The sequence below is a fragment of the Myiozetetes cayanensis genome, unplaced genomic scaffold (assembly GCF_022539395.1).
Source record: "Myiozetetes cayanensis isolate MyiCay16 unplaced genomic scaffold, myiCay2020 scf1, whole genome shotgun sequence".
NCBI lineage: Eukaryota > Metazoa > Chordata > Aves > Passeriformes > Tyrannidae > Myiozetetes > Myiozetetes cayanensis.
In genome coordinates, this window is record NW_026086604.1 from 111,169,667 (window position 1) to 111,191,025 (window position 21,359).

Genomic DNA, 21,359 nt, shown 5'->3' on the forward strand with positions numbered 1-21,359 from the left:
ATACAATATCAGATTTGTTGTGGAGATTTTTTCCAGGTTTTTTTCCAAAGTACTTTAAGAACTCAAAGTCTAAAAGTGGTTGACAGAAAAAACTGTGGATAAGACAAGTAAAAGCTATCAACCTAATGCCATGTTTATCATCACTTTTAATCAGAACATTAGAATTTTATATTTTATGACAAATTTTATAAGAGATGTTACTCCTCACTTGAGCAATACTGCATCATTACCACCTGCTTGATCTTCTAGTACTGCCAAAAAACATTTCAAAACCAATAAAAGCAGAAGCCAAATACACCTGACAAACAAAATAAATTAAGTTATACTGGTTATTCATGAGATAAATGTACCCTATACCTGTTGAAATATTAGCAGAGATGTTGTAATTGATATATTATGTCACACTAAAAAACAGTATAATAAAATTTTAGTATGGTTTTCAAATCACTTCCTTTTTAGATGTGTAGATCAGTGGTCCCTGTTGTTATTATTTTTAATGAATAATAAACAGTTAATAACTAACATAAAATAAAAAAGACTTTTGTGCGTCTCATTCATTTTTAAAATGTCACCTTCACCTTGAAGGGACACATTAAGTGTGATTAGGAAATCCCTTCTACGTAGCGAACTACTCACAGCCACTTGTCATCACCAAAAAGTCAGCAAATTTGGAATACTTGTCTTTTTGTGACAGAAAAATGTGTCAAGTTTGAAAACTCTTTTAAGCACTTCACCACAGGATATCCAGAGAACCTCTGCGTTGTGCCAGGGAATTTCATGGCCCATCCCCATTTCATTACAAACTCCAGTAATGATACTGATGTTGGAAGACCTTGTTTTTATAAAGTTATCACACCAGTGTTATCCTGTAGGACTTTGTACACTCCTGGTTCCAACTACCTTGCTGCAGTAGCACACCTGTGATGCAGTGAAGGAGTTTCACATGTGGTGCTCTCTCTGTAACCTGAGTCTGGAATGCCTTTTTCCCTCCAGTCAAAGCAGATGCTCCATCAGTGGTTACAGTTTTTTCATAAAATGTTGGTTTTAGTAAAAAAGGCATTTCCTGATGAGAATAGATCTTCTTCAGTATGTTTAAAGCAGTATTTGTTGTAGGACTTGTTTCTTCAGATCTCCAGCAGTGTCTGCCATGCATCTTCCAATAGTATTTACTGACCAAGAAACACATTTTAGTTTGTTGCCATCTTGTTTTGCCTGCGTTATTTCAGTGATTTTTACCATGCCAGGAATAACAGTTTCCTCAATGACATGTGATCTTTTACTATTATCTATGAAACTTCTGGATTTTTATCATTAAGTTTTGCAAAGTACTGGATTGAACAGCATGACTTAAAATATCACTGAAAAAAAAAATTGTGAAGGTTTGTCTTCATGTTCTGCATGCTTAGTTTCTAACTATCTTGCTAATCATAATGGCTTCATACTACCATTAGCTAATATGTCAAGACACAATACACACTTGTAGTGAACTTAATAACAATGGATGTCAAATCATAGAATTATAGGATCATGGATTCATGGAGTGACTTGGGTTGGAATGGAGCTTAAAGATCATCATAGTTCTGACCTCTTGCTCTGGGCAGGGACATCTTTCACTAGACCATTGGATGGAGGTCAGAGCTCCATCCAACCTGGCCTTAAACACTTTCAGGGGTGGGGCATCCACAACATCTCTGGGCAAACTGTTCCAGTGTCTCATCATCCTCATGGTGAAGAATTTTTTCCTAATATCTAATCTAAACCTATTCTCTTTCAGTTTGAAGCCATATGCCTTTGTCCTGTTACTACATTATCTTTTAAAAAGATAATCTTTCTCCATCTTTCTTATAGGCTCCCTTCAGGTAATGGAAGGCTGCAACTGGGTCACTCTGAAGCCTTCTCTTTTTCCAAGCTGAACAAACCCAATTCTCTCAGCATTTCCTCACAGGATATTTCAGTCTTGGTAATTTTTAATGTTTTCAATCAACTTATTGTCAGATCCAATCACGTCACTATTGGTTTTGATATCACAAGGCTGACAAAGAACTCACACTATACCATTTTCTGGTTCCTTGCATCAATCCTTCTTGTTCCTATCTTTAATCACGGTTTCTTTGCAGGAATCTTTTCAAGCCACTTGTCCATTTTGTGAGGGTTAATGTAATCAAAAGCAGATAATGCAATCTGTAAATCCACTTAAGCAGGCACATGTAAATGACACTACAGACTGAAAACAAGTGAGGGTACCACTGTCAATCCCTCTGCATTGTGGAAAACCCAATCCTCCCCCAGGATGCCTCGTATATCATACTGGCTGTGACCACCTGACATACTTGACTGAATGAGGGCACGAGCATCAGTTTCTATGTTAGTCCAGCTAATATATATTAGTACACTATTAATATTATTTCTACTATTAGCATTATATATATTGGTATATTAGTACAACTTTTTTTTAATAGAAAATAACTACAAGTGCCAATATTGTTTTCCCCACGTGCCAGTGGATCATCTTGTATACCTCCTGGCTTGTGTGCTCTGCACGTTGGAGACCGCTGGTCAAGATGATGTTAACCAAATTATTATATTCATATAAAATTTAAATCCTTTCTATTGTTTCCTTACAGCTACTGCTAAAAAAGAAAATGTTTCTATCATTATCCTGCAGGCCCTACTTCAAGTAAAAGAATTTTCCAGTAGTATCAGTTTCTCAACAAAGTTACCTCACTGTCAAAAGTGTATTGCTTTTTTCTTTTTTTTTCCTTTTAAATATTCTTTGTGCTACTCCAAATTTCTATTCCAGCTTTGGCTCACCTTAACTTTTTTGCAGCCTTGATTCAGGTCTAGCAGCAATCACTGAGCCTAGCTGCCTATTTATAGTACCTACCTACAGATGAAAGTTGTTAGATATTGTTTGGAAGTTGACAATATATGAATCAAGAAATGATACTTTCGCAAATATTGAGCATGTTTAGAAGCTGTTACTTGAAAACAGCATTAAAAAAAATTGAGTTGAACACTGCTGTAATTTTCTATATAGTTACTGAAACATGAATACTCTCTGGGCATTGTAGGAAATCCAGTGTAGATCTCTCTCTTCCACTAAAAACACTGTTCAACTCGCATAATGTAATCATTCAGATTGGAATCACTAGACTTCTGACTAATGATCAAGTTTCAGTAGATAGGGTGACTTGCATGCTATGACATTACCTAAGCTAAAATACAGAATTTTTTCCTATGGTTTATAAATTAATAAGGTTTTACTTATGAAAACTAGTGATTCTGAATCTGAAAAAAAATTAAGTGTAAAAAGAGAATATAACTTAAAATTAACCTTTTTAGTAATTATCTCTGAATTTGATACAAGCCCCAGTACCATCGTGGTTAAATTGAAGAATAAAGTGTTCGATATAATACGTTACATTAATAAAAACAACATAAAATCTATACTTGTAACTGACATACAAAAATAAAAGACGTATAAATTTAAAATCTACTTTACGGCTTCTGTTCAAATCTCATGTCCTTCTGAGATTTCTGGTTTCACAGCTTTAAAGAAGCCTATCTGAAATTCTATTGATAAAAGCGCACTGAACTGAAACTTAGTAACTTGATTGAAAAATCATCCATAAAGGATCAGATCTTTTTTGGGACCAGGCTTTCTACTTTTTGACAGGAAAAGAAAGTGAATGCCTGTAAGATTTTGGCTTCTAAACTTAAGCAAATTTTCACATCTGAAAAGAGAGATAATCTTCAACACACTCACAAGACTCCTGGATTTTACCAAACTCATGTACCAGGACTCACATCTGAGGAGACAAAGCTCATATGAAGTGAAAAGACTACTACAAAAATATGAACCCTTGTACTTTGAATTTTTTGGATGGCACTGTAACTTGACAGTTCCTATTAAACATGACATTCACCTTGACCGGAGCCAAGTTCAATCTCACTGAACCAGATCCACAGTTGTCAGACACTAATGCAGCTTCCATTAAGGCCCTCTGAGAGTAGCATTATCAGACTAAGCTCTCATGGTTTGCTGTTGTCTCAGACCTTTTCCCTCAGGTTCCTGAAAAAAAGCAAAGTCTCCTGCTCCATACCACTCTTTAGGGTGTAGCTTTTAATGAACTGCAGCCTGCCAATGAATTATGAGAAATAAATCTGCTCCTCAAGAGAGTTTTGAAACCAGAGAGACTCAGTCAGTGGGAGGATAAAATTATTGAGCATATCTTGTTGAAGAAAATTTACCATTAAGAGTTACCTCTGTGTATTCTTGCCTGTGGAATTAGCAGTCTCTGATGATAAGCTTACAAAATCCTTAACAAATCTCGGGGTCGCTGAAATGAGCATTTGAAGCTGGTGCTTGTGTTAAATACTGCTTCCAAATATAAGTATATTGTAAACTGGCATAATCAGATAGAAATTCAGTTTTTGTCAGTTTAATTTTATTCTTTTTTTGTTTGATCACTGAAGAAATGTTAGAGCAAAGAAAAGAAAGGATGGGAATTCTTCCTATGGTGGCATTTTTGAAAACAGTCATAAACAATGACTTAGGAACATCTCAGAGTAGACTGGTCACAAACTGAGTATAATCTCTTCAACTTTGATGCAGAAGATGCAGTGGCAGAAAGTTTTATGTATATGGTGATCAGAGAAACACCATTATTAACAAGGAAACCAGGTTCCTTCAAAGACCTCACTATATTTTATGGTAACAGTCTGAAAAGGAGATATAAATTGTTCTCTAGTCAAACACAGGACAAAGTACTAAACAAAAGGCAAAGCATAATATTTAAGGTTGATGCTAAATGTGCCTTCAGGAATCCAATAGATGAACTATTCACCAAAAAAATATCTTGGGAAAAAATCTCAAGAGCACAGAGATCAAAGAAGGCTCCAAAAAAAAAAAAATCAACCAACCAACCATAAAAAACTACACAGAAAACAAAACAAACAAAAAAACCCCACCTATCTATCTACAATACAGAATATTTCCTTTTTTACTCAAATTATTTTCTGATTGACAATTGTCCACTGTGCAGAAGGCTGAAGTTTTAAAACCAGAGGTTGGCAGCAGACAGTATAACATCATAGGAGTACTACTGCCATTTTTCCTTCCAAAATCACTTACACTAAAGAATAATCTTCTTATTTCATGGCTTTTTCTTAACACTGAAGTTGTATAACTTGGATAGATAATGCCATGACTAAGGAAACAATTATAGTGTAAAGGTTGTACTAGGTGAGTTTTAGGATACAGTCCTGGAATGCTGGTTCCAAAGTAGAGAAAATGGATCTATGCGGTGCTGCTGACTCACTGCTTTGAAAAACCACAATTCTTCAAAGGTCCTTCAGCTGCTGGGAATACTGAATCACATCTTATCGTAGAGAACGAATATATATGTAAGGATTATTACTTCCACTCAAACTTCCTGAAGAAGTCTGCAACTATCTCAACAAAGAAATCAGGTTAAGACAACCTTGAATTTCTGAAAGGTACTTACTTCCTTACTAGAGGCTCTTAAGACAAGGAAGAAGGCCATTGGTATATGGATCCTCAAATGTGTAAGCCAATGGAAAAATAAAAGAAAAATGGGTAACAGGATATTTGATCTGTTTTCTTAGTAATGGCATTTTACTCACAGAATCCCCAAATCATCTCTACTTGCCATGTTCTCAACTTGCTACATATACAACATGTTCATAAATTATCTGAAAAAGTGAGTAAACACCGTGAGGAATCTCTAAGTATGCTCCGATGTTGATACTAACTTCTTCCAGAAAGATGAAAGGCACAGGGGTAAGGAATTTAAAAACCAACCAACCAACCAACCAACCAACCAACCAACCAAAAAAATAACAAGAAACTCACACAACTTTCTAGTCCTGACTGGGCAATAAAATGGCAGATGAAATAGAGCATACATTAAAAACACAAAAGTGAGGAATATGTGAAAGAATTCTTAACTTTACAAATATGACAAGCTCTGAATTGAAAATTGACACTTAGATAACCTTGAAGTTATGACAGTTCTGTGAAACATTGTCTTCATGTTCAGTAGCAATCAAAAAGTATTAGGAATTACTAAGATGGAACAGAGGAAAAGGGTACTGTGTGACTCCACAAAGCTCCCAAATCTTACAGGCTGCATACATTTTTGTTCCATAAGAACAAGATAGAACAAAAAAGAGGGAGGTAACAAGGAATCAAGGTATAGAATATCTTTCAAGTACCACAACGTGTGGTAAAATTCTTTACCTTATAAAAGTGATGGCTGGCAAAATGGTAAAATGGAGATCTACTACAACGTGACTGGCATTAGATGAAACAAATAGGGAATGATTTCCCCTGTCTTTTTTCGGCATGAGAACAACTTTTATGTACTAAAGGCTCTAAGATAACAAGAAAAAAATACTTCACAAAATATGTAGTTACACTGAAGAACTCCTTGCCACATCACATGGAAGTTTATATGGGTCCAAAAGCAACTGAACAATTTTTTGAAAAGAAAATAGCAAACCACTGAGACCTCTGCTTGTAAAGAAAGGGCCTAGAGCTACAAATTGCTGGAGTCTGGGAGAGCACCCTAGAGAGCTACAGCTATATGTTGGCACCTTCTTCATATACCCTTTGCTGGACATTCTGTAATGGCTGATTGGAGAAGGAAAGGTGAACAGTCTGACTTTCTAGAACTATTCTTCTAATTCTGTCTTATGTATGTTCCTTTCACCACTTCCTCAACCCTTCTTTGAGAAAGATAACATGTTAAGTTATTAGGAGGAAGACTATGAAGATAGGAAAAGTGAAGATTTTTAGAATAAGGAAATAAAAAGTTCATAATATTATTATACAAGAGAGGAAACAAAAGGAACCAAACCAAACACAAACAATCAAGCAAAGCAAAACAAAACAAAAAATCTCCCCAAAACCCAAGCCACAGAACAAGGTGACAAAATAAACTGACAGTAGAAAAGAACCACTGGAAGAGGTGAATCAGATGTTGTTACAACAGTAATGGTTTAGAAATAGAATTCTGTGTCCAGAAACAGACTCCTGGCCTGAAGACTAGTGAAAGACCCCTGAAAAACCAACTTACTATGCAGGAAAATTAGTAAGGTAACAGGGTTTTTGGAGTTTTGCCACAAGCAAAAGCGGATCCAGACATTTCCAGACTTTGTGGTTTTGTTTGTTTGTTTTTATTATTACTTCCTATTTCACGGTGTCCTCACAAAAACACAAATCTGCAACAACAACAAAACGGAAAAGTGTTACTTACAGGAGAAAAGCAAAATAGTAAAGCTGTTAAGAAAGTCCAAATGAATGCTTGTCCCAGAACAGAAGCATTTTGACTACCAAGTTAGCAAATGGAAAGCAAATGATAAAGGCAGCTGAAGACAGAAATTATTGCCATTAAGAAACGTTTTCCAGCTACAGTATTGGGAGGGGATGGTGCTTTGTGATGATCTTTACAAATAGATTCTGGAGAAAGCAGTCGATGTGTTGAGCTGAGTGACGCATTCACAGATGGTGTCTGACATCCAGTGGTCAGACCATGTAATGGCACTTAAAACCAGCGCTTTACAGAACCTTTAGTTTTGCTTTCGATATTAGAAGCAAAGACCCTGAAGTCATGATCAGTGATTGGGGTCAAGCAGAATAAAATCAGGAGTATACATTAATTATAGTCTCTCTATATAGATATGGTTATTTTTCTAAAATGTAAGAAGTGAATTTATTAGGAGGTCCTATTAGATATCAAGTTTTAATGTCAGGTTCCAGAACTTGGAAAGAAAAAACTAGTTGATTCAGTTCTACCATGGAAACAGACATGCTTTCATGAACACTATTCAATATTACTTCAATAATGTAAGAAAATTAATTTTTTATCTTACTGAGGAAGACTAAATTTTGAGCCTAATCTGAATCCAAAAATCACAGACCACCTGAATAATACTCCCTCAGCTGTGAATAGAATTGGAGTTACAGTACCCACATACCATGTGGTTCCAGCAGGCACAAGGACCCATGAAACCCTAAAGACCCATGCCTGGGCGACAAAACGTATCTGTTTATTTGAAAACCCTACTGGAGTGCAACTTCTTCCTAACCCTTGTTTTTCCTCTGTGCAGCTTTTAAGAGCAATTCAGCTCAGCATGACAAAAGCAATACCAATAACTTCATTCTGAGATCCTTACAAGAAAGAGGTATGTAGAATTTTTTATGGCTACAGTGCAAGCTTTCAACTCTTACGGGTAGTTTTACTTATCTACTTTTAGGTTTGTGAAGTGTTTGAATATTTCATTTTAAAGGTAAATTATAATCCTATAGTTAGTGTTGAATTTCAATGCATGAATATATTGGGTAACATGTCCACTGAGATTCCTATTCAACTGGAAATTTCTAATTAATATATATAAAAATTCACTCTATTCATCAGAAATATTAAATCAGAAAAAATATTTCTTGAATAAAAGATTAATAAAGTAGCAGAAATTGTTTAAAAAACCACAATATTTTATGGTACTTAGAGTATTTTAGATAAATCTACTTCCATGCAGAAACACTAACAAACAAATTTTTATTTCAGTTGCATATTGATACACTTCTGTACTGAGGGCAGAAGAACAAGAAAGTTTTGTAGCAAAATAAGTTGTTTCTATTTCTCAGCTCCAATTCAGTCCCTGCATTTCCAACATTTCTAGCCAAAAAAAAAAAAAAAAACCAAACCTGCTTAATTGTCTTTCCTTACAGGTTAATGCAGTTTATTTAAAATAAGTGATGCAAACACAAATTAATGGAATTAATTTAATTAACTTTATTTTTATAGTCTAAAAAATAAATTAAGTACATAAACAAAACTACTGAGTACTCATATGTGAGATGTTCCTGACTAAAGACGTCAGAAGAAAGGCATATTTCTTTATCCAAAAACTTATTTGTAACGTAAGGAATTTAGTGACACATGGAAGTGGAAGAACAGCTGGATTTTTGCAATCGGCCTCACTTGCTCTCTATAGTCCGTATTTTAAGTGGTGAATGCTCCTTTGGGAAAGCAGAAGCTTGCCTTTTAGGGACAGCCAATACTATATGAGCTTAGCTCATGATGATTATTCTGGTGATGTGCTTTCTCCTGAACCTACTATGTTATCTGGCTTTGTTGAATTTCTCCTATTTTATTCACTTGCAATAATCACAAAAGAGTTCACTCCTTTAGAAAGTCCTACACAACTTTTCTATTCTTTGTTCAAGGGGGTTTTCTTCTCTATTAGTATTTGGTTTAGCAGCTTAAAAAAATTTAAATATGACAAGAGCTCAGGAACGTTGCAAATTATATTAATCAATTTTTAAGCAAATTATAATCTTAGCAAGAATATAACATTAATAAAATAAAATTAGCATATGCAATGCTCCCTTGGCATTAATTTGCAAGTATGCTTTTCCTAGATGAGAATGAAATATACTCCTTTGGAGTATAGCAAAGTAAGGATTAAAGTCTCCCATTTCTTTCTTTCTTTTTTTTTTTTTTTTTTTTGTTTGGTTTGGTTTGGTTTTTTTTTTTTAAGTAATAAAAATGCAGTCTTCAGCAGCATAAACAAAAAGCATTCTGAACAGTTCAAAAGGAAAAATGTAATTGTCAGCAACAGGATGAGGTCATGTAATAGAATTATTTTTATGAAAAGGATTGAAGTACTAAGACCTTCTGTAAGACTCCTTGTCAAGGCATAGGGTAAGTTCAGAGGGAAGACAGAGATACCTGCCTAAGAGGCCCAGAGAAACTAGAAATATCTACACAGTAAACAGTGTGACCAGATAGATGCAGAAGGGGGATTACATTGCTCTTCTACAAATGAGTATGTTCTCCCAAGCATAATGTTGTACAGCATACACATTTCCAGATAGCATCTGGACTTACATACAAAGTCAGTTATACTCAATGTTGTAGGAACTAAGCCGTGATGTAAAGATAAGGATCAAGTTTTTCTGAATTAGCCATATGGAAAGGAGATATTGCTAAGAGAGGTGGGAAAATGTCAGTACCCCTGCTGTCAGATCTGTATAGAAGAATCCACTGTGATATACTGTGATTCACAGTGTATCTGTCTGATTAACATTAGAATTGACAGAAACTCACAAAAATAAACCCAACACAAAATCATTCATGATCAAGTTTCCATCCACTTGTATTTGAGAGTTGAAACTGTGAATACTTCTTATCCATTAGGTCATATTTTATCTACAGGTAGATCAAGGCACCTCCCGAATAGCAAGCCTAGAGTGATACCACAATCTAACCAGCACTTGCGAAACCTCGAAACTTGCAGTTGAGACCTGCTGGTAGAGCTATACATACTCTTGGCAAAGCTGGCATCAGATGCACTTGAGAAGCTAGACACCAATCCCAAAGTGCTACCGGAATGAAAATACATATACTCCTATATGTTCATTAAAATACAGCTCTCTTATTTGTGCCTGCTACTGCAAGACACACCCCTTGCTTGTTTTTTAGGGGAGGACAGAAGGAGAGGGGTCAGAGTTCTGGAACACTTACATAAAGCTGTACCTCTCACCCTGCCCCTCTTGGTCAGGGGCAGCCTCTCCTACAGGGAGATCAGATGTGTCTAATGATCAGAACAGATGGATGTGAAAATTGAAATAAAGTCCTGAAGCGTGTTATCTTGGAATTCTCACTAGCAGATGGTTCTGAGGACTTTTGGAGGAATATTCCACAAACCTCATGTATAGTATCCATTTGGAGCTAATTTTGCTGCCAGTCAGTGCTATAGGTAATCACCTTCTCAGACAGCTATTAGCAAAAAGTCTATGAAAGAAGTCAACAACACTGTTAATCTCAGGTGCAATCTTGCTTCTCTTGCAGAGTGGCTCTGCAAGATTCCTCACAGTCTTAACTGTGAGATATGTTTCACCCAAAGGCAAGAACACAGTAATTCCTTTAAGAAAAATTGGATGCATCTTTACTGAGAAAAAGAACTGAAATGTCTGAAAGTAACATAAATGGGTGTATTAACAGAAACATGAATGAGCTGGTTGAATTAAGCAAAAGTTGTATCAGACCCCTGGCACATTCTGATTCAGAGTAAAGGCCAAAGGTTCAGCTTTTCTTCAAGCACTTGAAAAAATTACTTCAGCCAATCTAAGACAAACTGGAAACCATTTAAATTTTCAGCTCTGCCTGAGGGCCTATCTGTCTACACTCTACACCTGAACATTTAATAATCTGTTGGAGGCTCTAAAGATCAGTGACAACATGCTATCTTTCCTGAAGAAACCAATCAAACACTTATCAAAGACATGAAAGGACAGATGGCCTTTTGTGGTGGATTGACCCTGGCTCGATGCCAGGTGCCCACCAAGCTGCTCTATCACTCCCCTCCTCAACTGGACAGGGGCAGAAAAACATGACAAAAGGCTCGTGGGTCAAGATAAGGACAGGCAGGTCACTCAGCAATTACCATCATGGCAAAATAAAGTTGACTCAGGGAAATTAGTTTATTACCAGTCAGATCAGAGTAATGAGAAATAAACCCAAATCTTAAAACACCTTCCCCCACTCCTCTTTTCTTACTAGGCTTAACTTCACTCCTGTTTTTCTCTACCTCCTTACTTCTCCCCTAGATGTATCAGGACAGGAGTGGAGTTTGCAATCAGTTCATCACACACCGTTTCTGCCAATCCTTCCTCCTTAGGGAGAGGTCTCCTCACACTTTTTCCCTGCTCCAGAATGGGGTCCCTCCCACGAGAGACAGTCCTCCAAAAACTTCTGCAACGTGAGTCCTTCCCACAGGCTGCAGTTCTTCACAAACTGTTCTTCCATTGGTTCCTTCCATGATGTGCAGTCCTTCAGGCACAGACTGGTCCCCCACAGGGTCACAAGTCCTGCCAGCAAACCTGCTCCAAAGTCGCTTTCCACAGGTCCATGTGTCCTACCAGGAGCCTGCTCCAACACAGGCTTCCACAGGGTCACAGCTCCAACACAGGCTATCCACCTCCTCTGGCATGGAGTCCTACACAGACTGCAGGAGAATCTCTGCTCTGTCTCTGGAGCAACCTCCTCCCCCTCCTACTTCACTGACCTGGGTGTCTGCGGTTGCTTCTCTCAGACATTCTCATTCCTCTCTCTGGCTGCCTTTTCACAGCAATTTTTTCCCCTTCTTAAAAGTGTTATCCCTTTTTTCCCCTTCTGAGGGCTCATCTGCCTTGGGCAGTGGCAGATCTGTTTTGGAACTGGCTGGCATTGGCTCTTTTGGACAGCAGGAAAGTTTCTGGCAGCTTCTCACAATAGCCACCCCTGAAACCACCACATAGTACCAAAACCTTGCTACACAAACTCAGTGTATGTTTTCAGATTTTTCCTCTTATAATGGAACTAAATACAAACAGTAAAAAAAGAACATTCATACTTAGGTTAGTAAAGTTATACACAAATAAGAAAAGTTAAAAGTAATATTACAGAATGTTTTTTAAAAATGAACCAAGACTCCTTTCTGCATAAAATATTACATCTCTCAGGACTATTTTTATTTATTTAAAAGCAATTTCTTTTTCATTTCAACATTCAAAATTCCTATTTATTAGTATGCATGGATACACAGACATACATCCACAGATATTAAAGCTCTGCTGTGCCTGAATACTCAAAAAATAACAGTATTTCAGCAGTTTCTGGCTCAAATAAGTCAATATTGAGAGTTACAGACTCCTATGTAAATATATTGGCGTTCTGCTATTTCCATCAGTATAAACCCACTGGCTATGGGCAACATAGCAAAAATATCTTGCATCACATTATTGATTTATTGAAAATTAAGGTCATCTGAAAAGTGGTTCAGATAATATTAAGCAGAAAAAGATTGCACTTTTTATCTCTCTGTTTTGTATTTCTCTAAGTGGGATGTAAGTACTGACATCTTCCAGAAAAAACAGCGATGTCACTGAGAAACAAGCGCTGATACACTGAACACAAGGAAGAGAAGATTATAGTTGATGACAGCACACAGAACATACTCTCTTAAAATATCCATAAGCTATTTTACATTCAGAATTCCAAAAAAAATAAGACAGAGATTTCACATTTGGTTTGTTCTGGCACAAATCTTGGTAAACTAGAGTGCAGGGTTACCAACATGAAGCTATTAAAAGAAAATTATACCCACAGTCTAATCTCTGGCAAGCACTCAAGAGCAGTCAAAACAATAGTCATGAGGTAGTTTTATTTTATGGTAAATATCTGACATTTCCATTAGTATACACTGCAAAAAATACATACTGCTGTTCTGGATGGCTGTAAAAGGCAAAGATGAATACACCCCCCAAAAATAATTACAAGTAATTTAGAAATTACTTCGTATTTCCTAACAATTGGAAGCTCCTGAGATCGCCAGAAAGTGCCAGTAGAAAAATATTTTGGGCAGGAAAATGGAAGGTTTTATATGTAAGAACTCCTAAGTTGAACAAAAGATCCACCTAGCACCGTACTTCAGAGTAGCAAAAGGAAACACAATGTAGGGAGAATATGCACATCCAGCCAGTTTCTCCCAACACACTCCCACAGCACCTAAAAATGTTTGATTAGCAATGCTAGAAAGCACACATTTGGCTACTTCTGTTCTTACTAAGCAATTATTTTATGTCAACAATTCCTTTTTGAACCTACTTGTACTACCTGACTCTACAATCTCCAGTAAATTCCAAAAGTTCAATGCCTGCTGAACAAAGCAGCGCCTTACTTGTCTGTTTTAAATTCACGTCCTACTACCTTATTGAGTGCCATCTAGTTTTAGTACTGTGAGATTTGACAAGTAACAGTTCCACATTCCTCCTTCGTGATCATAGGAACTTCTGTCGTATTTCTGTTCCTTTTTTTTTCCCCCAAGTTTAACCTACAGCTTTGGTTACACTACTTGCTTTTCATATAACTGCTGTAGACACATATACTTTCCAATAGACTGTGTGTGTAACTTTAATTTTTATATCTACTTTGGAATTAATTTTTTCTTAAATTCTTAAATTAAATTAATCTTTTAAGCCACTTCTGAAACATGGTTTAACTTTTCAACTTTTGACAGTTGAAAAATCTCAAAATTCTCAGATTATTAGCACGTTATTCTTCTATATGTTAATACCTATATAATAAACAAAATCAGTTTCCAACTACCTTTAAGCATAAATATATACAGTAAATAATATCTGAAAATATTCTTTCAGTCATTTGTGTACAATGAAATATTTTTCCAACCTTAAAGGAGTTTGGAATGACTGTTAACATGTTTTGGTGCAAACCAAGCTCTGGAACAAAGAGTGACCAGGAGTTCAGCACGATAGCTTTAGCAAAGCCACACATCATGCATTGTCTCTTCACTGGATTGGAACAAAGTTTTGCAGACCACCCTAAAAAGTAACTGAAAGAAAATATGCTTTCACAGGAAGTCTGTTTGGGAGACGTATCCGTATCTCTGCTACCATCAATTATTGCATGGAATGCATTTGGAGGAAGAAATAAAGTCCTTATCTTACTTTGAAAGCTCTCACAGGTGAACAATTATAATCCACATTGACTTCATCTGAATTTTGTGATAAACCTCTGTACCAACAGAGAGCAAGTCCAATCTGATACATTTAACAAATTTAGTTTTTCATTTCATTGCTATTCCTGCAGTGACAGGACACACTAGCTGTTCATTTTTTACTTTATGGATTTGCTTATTATAACTTAAAAGCACAGAAAATACAGAAATAAAGCTTCAAAGATCCTTCATTCATCAAATTTCCAACTGTGATTGTCTTTACAGACATTCACAAGTCCTTACCATGGATTTGAAGGACCTGTTGATACTAAAATCCAACAGTACTATGACACAGACATCAGCACTGTGCAATTTTGCTCAGCTGGGGGATCATCCTGCCCTAAAATAAATAACGGTTGTAAAATTTTAGTGGAAAGAACTTCCACTGGAATAGCACACCACATGCATGTTTTGTATTTTCCACATTCTCAACGTGGTTACAAAAGCAAAATTCACAAAAGGAATTAGAAAGCCTTCCTGTTCCAAAGCAAAGGGCTATTGCATTCTGTCAATGTTACGACCGGCAAGCAAGAGCTAACCTTTGCTTCAAGTGCTGCAGCTGTTTGGAATCAATGCAAAGAGGCTTGGGAGCCATAAGGAGTGTCTGCAGCACTGTGAAAAGCCACACTGTAGGCACTGCATGAAAGACGGGAGTGCTGGGGTGAGGTTCTCCAGAGAAATGGACAGAAGAACAGTTGTCTGCTAGAGAGCATCGAAGAAAAGGTTTGCAAGAAGTCAACCTATTACTTTGTGGGCAAGATAATGGTTTGGTTTCCAAGAGAATAAAACTACTAGAAAGCCCTGAGGAACAGGAAGCTTTGAAAAATGCAGGGGGGGTGGTGTGGTGAGGAGATAAGGTCAGATTTTGGTTTGTTGCAAGGATAAGATCAGCTTGCATTTTTGTCTTGTTTCCGTATATCTAAAAATCAGTCTTAGATTATCAGAAAAGTCATCTTTGCTCAAAGGAAACTGATATTAGAAAGTAAAGTTAAATAGGTATCAACGGAGACAACATGAATCATAGAATCAACTGGGTTGGAAAAAACCTCTGAGATCATGAAGTCCAACCCTTGATCCACTACCACGTGGTTACTAGACCATGGCACTCAGTGCCACATCCAGTCTTATCTTAAAAACCTCCAGGGACGGAGATTACTCTCTCTGTAAAAAATTTCTTCCTAATATTCAACCTAAACCTCCTCTGGCACAGCTTAAAACCATGCCCTCCTGTCCTAAAGATAAGAACAGTCTAAAAAAAAAAATAATCACTGATGCTGAAAATTAGATATAAATTATCTTACCCCCCAATAACAGAACACAGATTCAACAGTGATTGAAATAATATTAAGTGCATTTTTTGCACTTAATATTATTTTTTTTATTTTTCGTACACTTGAGAAAAAGAACACATCTAAAATATTTCTGCACATAATACAAAGTAAGTATGTGCATGTCCCAACAAAATAGAAGAGGACCAAAAGAGTAGGATTATAACACCTGTAATCTTATCTTGGCTATCTGCATAGTCTTTCCAGAACTACTTCCTAGAGGAAGCTCCAGACAGATATAATTACTTCCACTTTTATACAGTCTCCTCAGGAAGATACTTGTCAGAAATCAAGCACTTATTAAATCATGGATGAGTATACACATTGCAGTACCATGGCCGAGCTGTATAAACTTGTATAGCATCATCACTTGAAAACAGTTCTTGTTTTAAACATTTTGCATTTTCACTACAAACTCACACTTTATCTACATAAAATTTTCTTTTTTCAGCCATAGGAAAGTCAAATTTTTGCTAATCCTTCATTAAAAAGTGTCAAACTGGTTTTATCCTAATATTTAAAAAAACCCCACAAATTTATAACAACCAATGCAACAGATTTTTTCAAGGAATATTTACTTATCAGTAAAGCTATTTTTAATTCTTTTTATGATCTAAAAGTAACATCTTATAACAAAAGCATTTTATCTTAACACTTAACAAGGATACCAGCAAACAGTCAGCCAGAAGATATGCAACAGATTATTCCATTACTTACTTCTCTATCACCTTATGAAGAAGGTAGAAGAAAAAAGAAAGACAAATGTTGCCAAGAAAAAGTAGGATTATGTAAGATAAATTTTTCAATATATCCCTTGAGGTATTCGTTTCTCCATGGTTCTTACATCCAAAAGAATATCAGATATTTAAGAAGCATAAATAACTGTATGCACATTCATGACATTGCAACAACAAAATCATAACATAACCTCCTATTTTCACTCATTTTTTTAGTTTACAAAACCAGGTCTGTTTTCTTTTATGACAAAGGCATGACTATACCCCAACTTATTTTTTAATTTTAACTTGTTAAATCAGAATATTCCATAAAGGGAGGAATCTTAAAAATTAATCACTTTGATGCTTGAAAATGAGATGAAGTATGACGGCAAAGACCCTTGCCTACATTACCAGGTCAGTGCAGTGATTAGGGAGCACATTAGGCAGAACTTGAACCCAGGACTGTTTTAAGGGGGCTAACTGCAGAATATGACATCCTTGGTACATGCATGCAAGAAAAAGAAAAAAAAAGACAAAAATGAAATTAATGAGAAGTCACCATTTTCTTGACTCAGCAAAGATATTTAAAATATTGAATCTGTTGAAAAAAATGGAGCTCCATTGGTTAGGGAAGACTCGAGAATACAAAGACTTTACAGTGTGTTTCACTGAAATGGAGGCTTATTAAGCCCGTATCTAATTTATGTGACTATCTCAGCAGAAAATGACTCTCTCATTCTTCTTATAGTATCAAATCAGCTATTTATCGCAGTAATTTAACTTCTGTGAATAAGGACTACAAACATTTTCTTCCTATAGCCTATTCCCCAGAAAACAACTCTTCCTCCCCTACCAGAAAAAAAGAGAGAAAAACAAACAAACAAAATAACAAAATAAATCCCACAAATTCTTTCCTTTTCCCTTTGCTTTCTTAATGTATTTCACCAAGATTTGTACAAGAAATCAATAAAGAGACAAACTGTGGGAAAGTCTGTATTTGAGCAAATACTGAAGACCTCTAGCTACAAAAGTAGCTAAATTTCCAATCCAAATACTCATAAGTGAAAGATGAATAGTTTGGCATTAACACCAAGGTAAAATTTAAAAGCTTAGTCAGAAAAGGGTAATGGAATTTTAACTGCTTTTATCATATTAGCATATGGAAGTTCAAACTTCTTGCAACTAACAGGAATGAGTTAAGCGTGCTCAGGACCAATTCTCTTTGCTCAGCTGAAATGATACCAGAACACATTGCCCAGACAGTCAACAGATCTCTCTGTCTCATATACTTTGATTATATACTGCTAGAGAGTAACAAAACGTTAGGCACCAGCTAGTTCAGAGCATTCCACAAGTGAAGGCAGTGCTTATGGCTCAGGACACAGTAGTTTTTGAATCCAGATAATTTAATGTTTTCAGAGAACCACAAATACTAAACATTTCAACCTTGTATTTCTCTAAAAACTGTAATAAAAGTTTATGGCAATAAATTGTCATATTTGGAATGGCAATGTTGTAGTGCTTCAAAGTTAATGTATTTTATTGACTACATGGTTTTTCAGAACAGTGTTTCCTTTATAAAAATGAGTGACCACTCTAAAGCGCAGTGTTTACCACCGAATTAGTTCTGGACAGACCTCTTTCCGTTTCCTTTCTCTTCTCATTCACACACATATTTACCTCCTGGCAACATGACACAAAAGTCGGAATACAACATCTGAGAATTTGTCCAGACATTTGTAAAACTGTACAAAGATTCAAACAAACAGTTCTTTCTTTTGATACACAGAACAAACCCAATAGACATATTTTAGCTACAGAATGAAAAGTTAGCCAAGTTTCCCAAAAGCAATTAGGGCCTAACTTTTTGTTTTAAATTTCAAAGTAGAGAAGGGACAAAGCAGAAATATCTACAAATAGTATTTGTCTAAGCACAAACAAGAAATGTTCATTTTTAACGCACAAAACAATTTAGCATTTCAAAATCTATAGGCATTAAGGGGACAGCAAAAGAAATTTAGCTCAGCTGAATGAAGTGGAAGGTTTGCCCCAATTTTGCCAGCCAAAAAACACTCGAAATACCAACCTATAGATGGTGATCAAAGCTCAAACTTAAGTATTTTATATTTTTTTAGCCTCTTTAAAGTACCTTCTTCCTAATAGGACTTAATTTTTCTTCTGCCAAAGCATCTGTTCTTTGCAAGGATTCACCATTTCAACCAATGTGGGTTCCAAAGCAACAGCGTCTCAACCGCGGAAGATACATGGATCTATAGTGATTAAAAAATATTCTTCAGATCTTCCGAGGAGCTTGCTATTACGGCTAGTAAAACAAACAAATAAACAAAACAAAACAAACAAAAAAACCCAACAACTAAGCTCCTATCTTCAACCACTCCTTCCTTCCCTGAACGTCTTACGGTTCTGGATGAGCGGAATGAAAGGAGGTTTTAGCGACGAGCCCTCAGAGCAGGGAGGGCGCCCGGGGCGGCCCCGGGGAGCGGCTGACAGTCAGAGCTGGCCCCTTTCTGCCTGCCCGGCCGGGGCTGCCCCGCTTTCAGTGCTGCTGCTATCAGAGCGAACCGGAGCGGGCGCGGTACCTGCGGTATTTCTGCAGCGCCCATCACCTCACGGAAAGCCGCACCCGAGCGTTCGCGGGCGCTTGAAGCGAGGGGAGGCGGGGGAATGGCGGCGCCACCACCCATCCTTTCCGCGGCCGGAGCCCTCGATCCGCCCGGCTGACGGGCACACCGGGCACCGCTGCCCCGCATCCCGGCCCTGCTCCCCGCGCCGCCGGGCAGCGGAGCCTCAGCAGCAGCCCGGGCTGAGGGGAAGGGGCGCAGCGGCGGCGCCCCCCGCCCGCCCGACGGCGCTTCCAGCCGAGTGCCAGCGGGGCTGGGCAAAGCTGCTGTGCCCCCCAGCCCCTCCGCCCCACCGACCCGGCGCCTCAGCCGCTCCCCCGGCCTTTGGGGGCACTTCTTAAGCTGTTACGGGCTCGCCGGTCGCAGGCCTGAGGGACACCGCAGGGTGAGGCGACCCGACCCGGCTGTCGAACCAGGCCGCAGGCTCGGGGCTTGTCAGCTTTTCTGCTCGGAGCTTCATCTTCTCCGCTGGCTGCTGCGCAGGACAGTTATTAGTCAGGAACGTGTCTTCATAACCTTTCCCACCACAGGATCCACTGGCGCCCAAGTCAACAAGCCCTGCCTTGTGAAAACCAGCTTTACAGCTCTTTCTTAAGTCTTTTTTTCCTAAGTCTTTAGAAATTATTCTCCAAGGTCATTTGCTGCTGCAATAGGAATAAAATTTATATACTGTAAGGTTCAAAATAAAGACGTTCGTTCGCTATAGTGTCATAAAGTGTTTGGTTCACTGGAAGTGTCACCCACATCTGTCCCTCACACAGTACTGAGTCTTTTTCATTCATAGTTTTCTTAGGGGATACCTCATACTTAACTGAGGGAAACATATAATTTTTGATAATAAAGGTGGGCTTTGCTTTTCTTTTGTTCTTACTCTGACTTGCTCTTTGCCAGTCATAAAATTACTCAGCTATGCTTCTGCATTTTAATTGTTAACAAAAATTGTAATAAAGTAATGAAGTATAAACAATCCTAAATCATAAAAAAATCCTAAATAATTTCCCCAAGAGAAACCTATTTTTTTTTTATTATTATTTAGTTTTTATGTTATCAAAGCCTTCCTTTCATATCCTTCTTAAGGAGGGCCTGTAACATTAGCCAGGACAGAACAAACTACAGCTGCCTGCCAGAATCACCAAAAACATGGAGATTTACCTTCCACTATGTTCTGCTCTCTGCTGAGATAGACAGATACAAAAATATCAGTCTAGTCATCTTACAAAGTTTAGCAATTTTGGCAAAGGGTGCGTTGTTCCCATGACTGTGCATAGCCCAATTTTCCAGGGTGCATTACTGCATGGTCTTTTTTTGCATGTCTAATAAAGGCCTTAATTGCTTATAAATCCATAGACAATGGACTTCAGAAATCACATTGTAAAGTGTTTTGGGTTTGGTTTTTTTCCATTTTTTCTACCTTTACTGCTAGCGACTGACTTTGAACAGACTGTGCTGGTTTTGGCTAGAACAGAGTTAATTTTCTTCATAGTGGCTTGTATGGGCCATGTTCTGGATTTGTGCTGGAAACAGTATTGATAATACAGGCATGGTTTTGTCATTGCTAAGCAGTGCTTACATGAGCCAAGGTCTTTTCCGCTGGTTATACTGCCACGCTGGTGAGAAGACTGAGGGTGCACAGGAAATTGGGAGGAGACACAGGCAGGACAGGTGACTCCAACTGACCAAAGGGATATTCCATACCATATGACATCATGTTCAGTATATAAAGCAGCAGGGACAGAAGAAAGGGGAGGATGTTTGTTTGGAGTGATGGCATTCATTTTCCCAAGTCACCATTAGGTCTGATGAGGCCCTGTTCTTCAGGAGTCTGAACACCTTTCTGCCCGTGGGAAGCAGTGAATTACTTCCTTGTTTTGCTTTGTTTCTGTGAGCAGCTTTTGCTTTCCCTATTAAACTGTCTTTATCTCAACTCATGTGTTTTCTAGCTTTTACCTTTTCAGTTCTTTCCCTGATCCCACTGGTGTGGGAGTGAGTGAGCAGTTGAGTATTATTTGTTTGGTGGCTGCAGTTGAAACACAGATCCATGACAGTTGAAGTTCTGATTCTGCTTACCACATTTAACATGTCTA

General features: G+C 37.5%; 1 protein-coding gene across 1 annotated transcript in view; it reads right to left on the bottom strand.

Annotated features, from left to right (window-relative positions):
- RBMS3 (RNA binding motif single stranded interacting protein 3) overlaps positions 1 to 19,272 on the bottom strand; it is a 766,388-nt gene extending 747,116 nt beyond the window's left edge. The window contains exon 1 of the mRNA XM_050319193.1: positions 19,234 to 19,272. Coding sequence (XP_050175150.1) covers positions 19,234 to 19,257 — 24 coding nt within the window. The 5' untranslated portion in view covers positions 19,258 to 19,272. The remainder of the gene's footprint in view (positions 1 to 19,233) is intronic.
- Between the last annotated feature and the right edge of the window lie 2,087 nt (positions 19,273 to 21,359).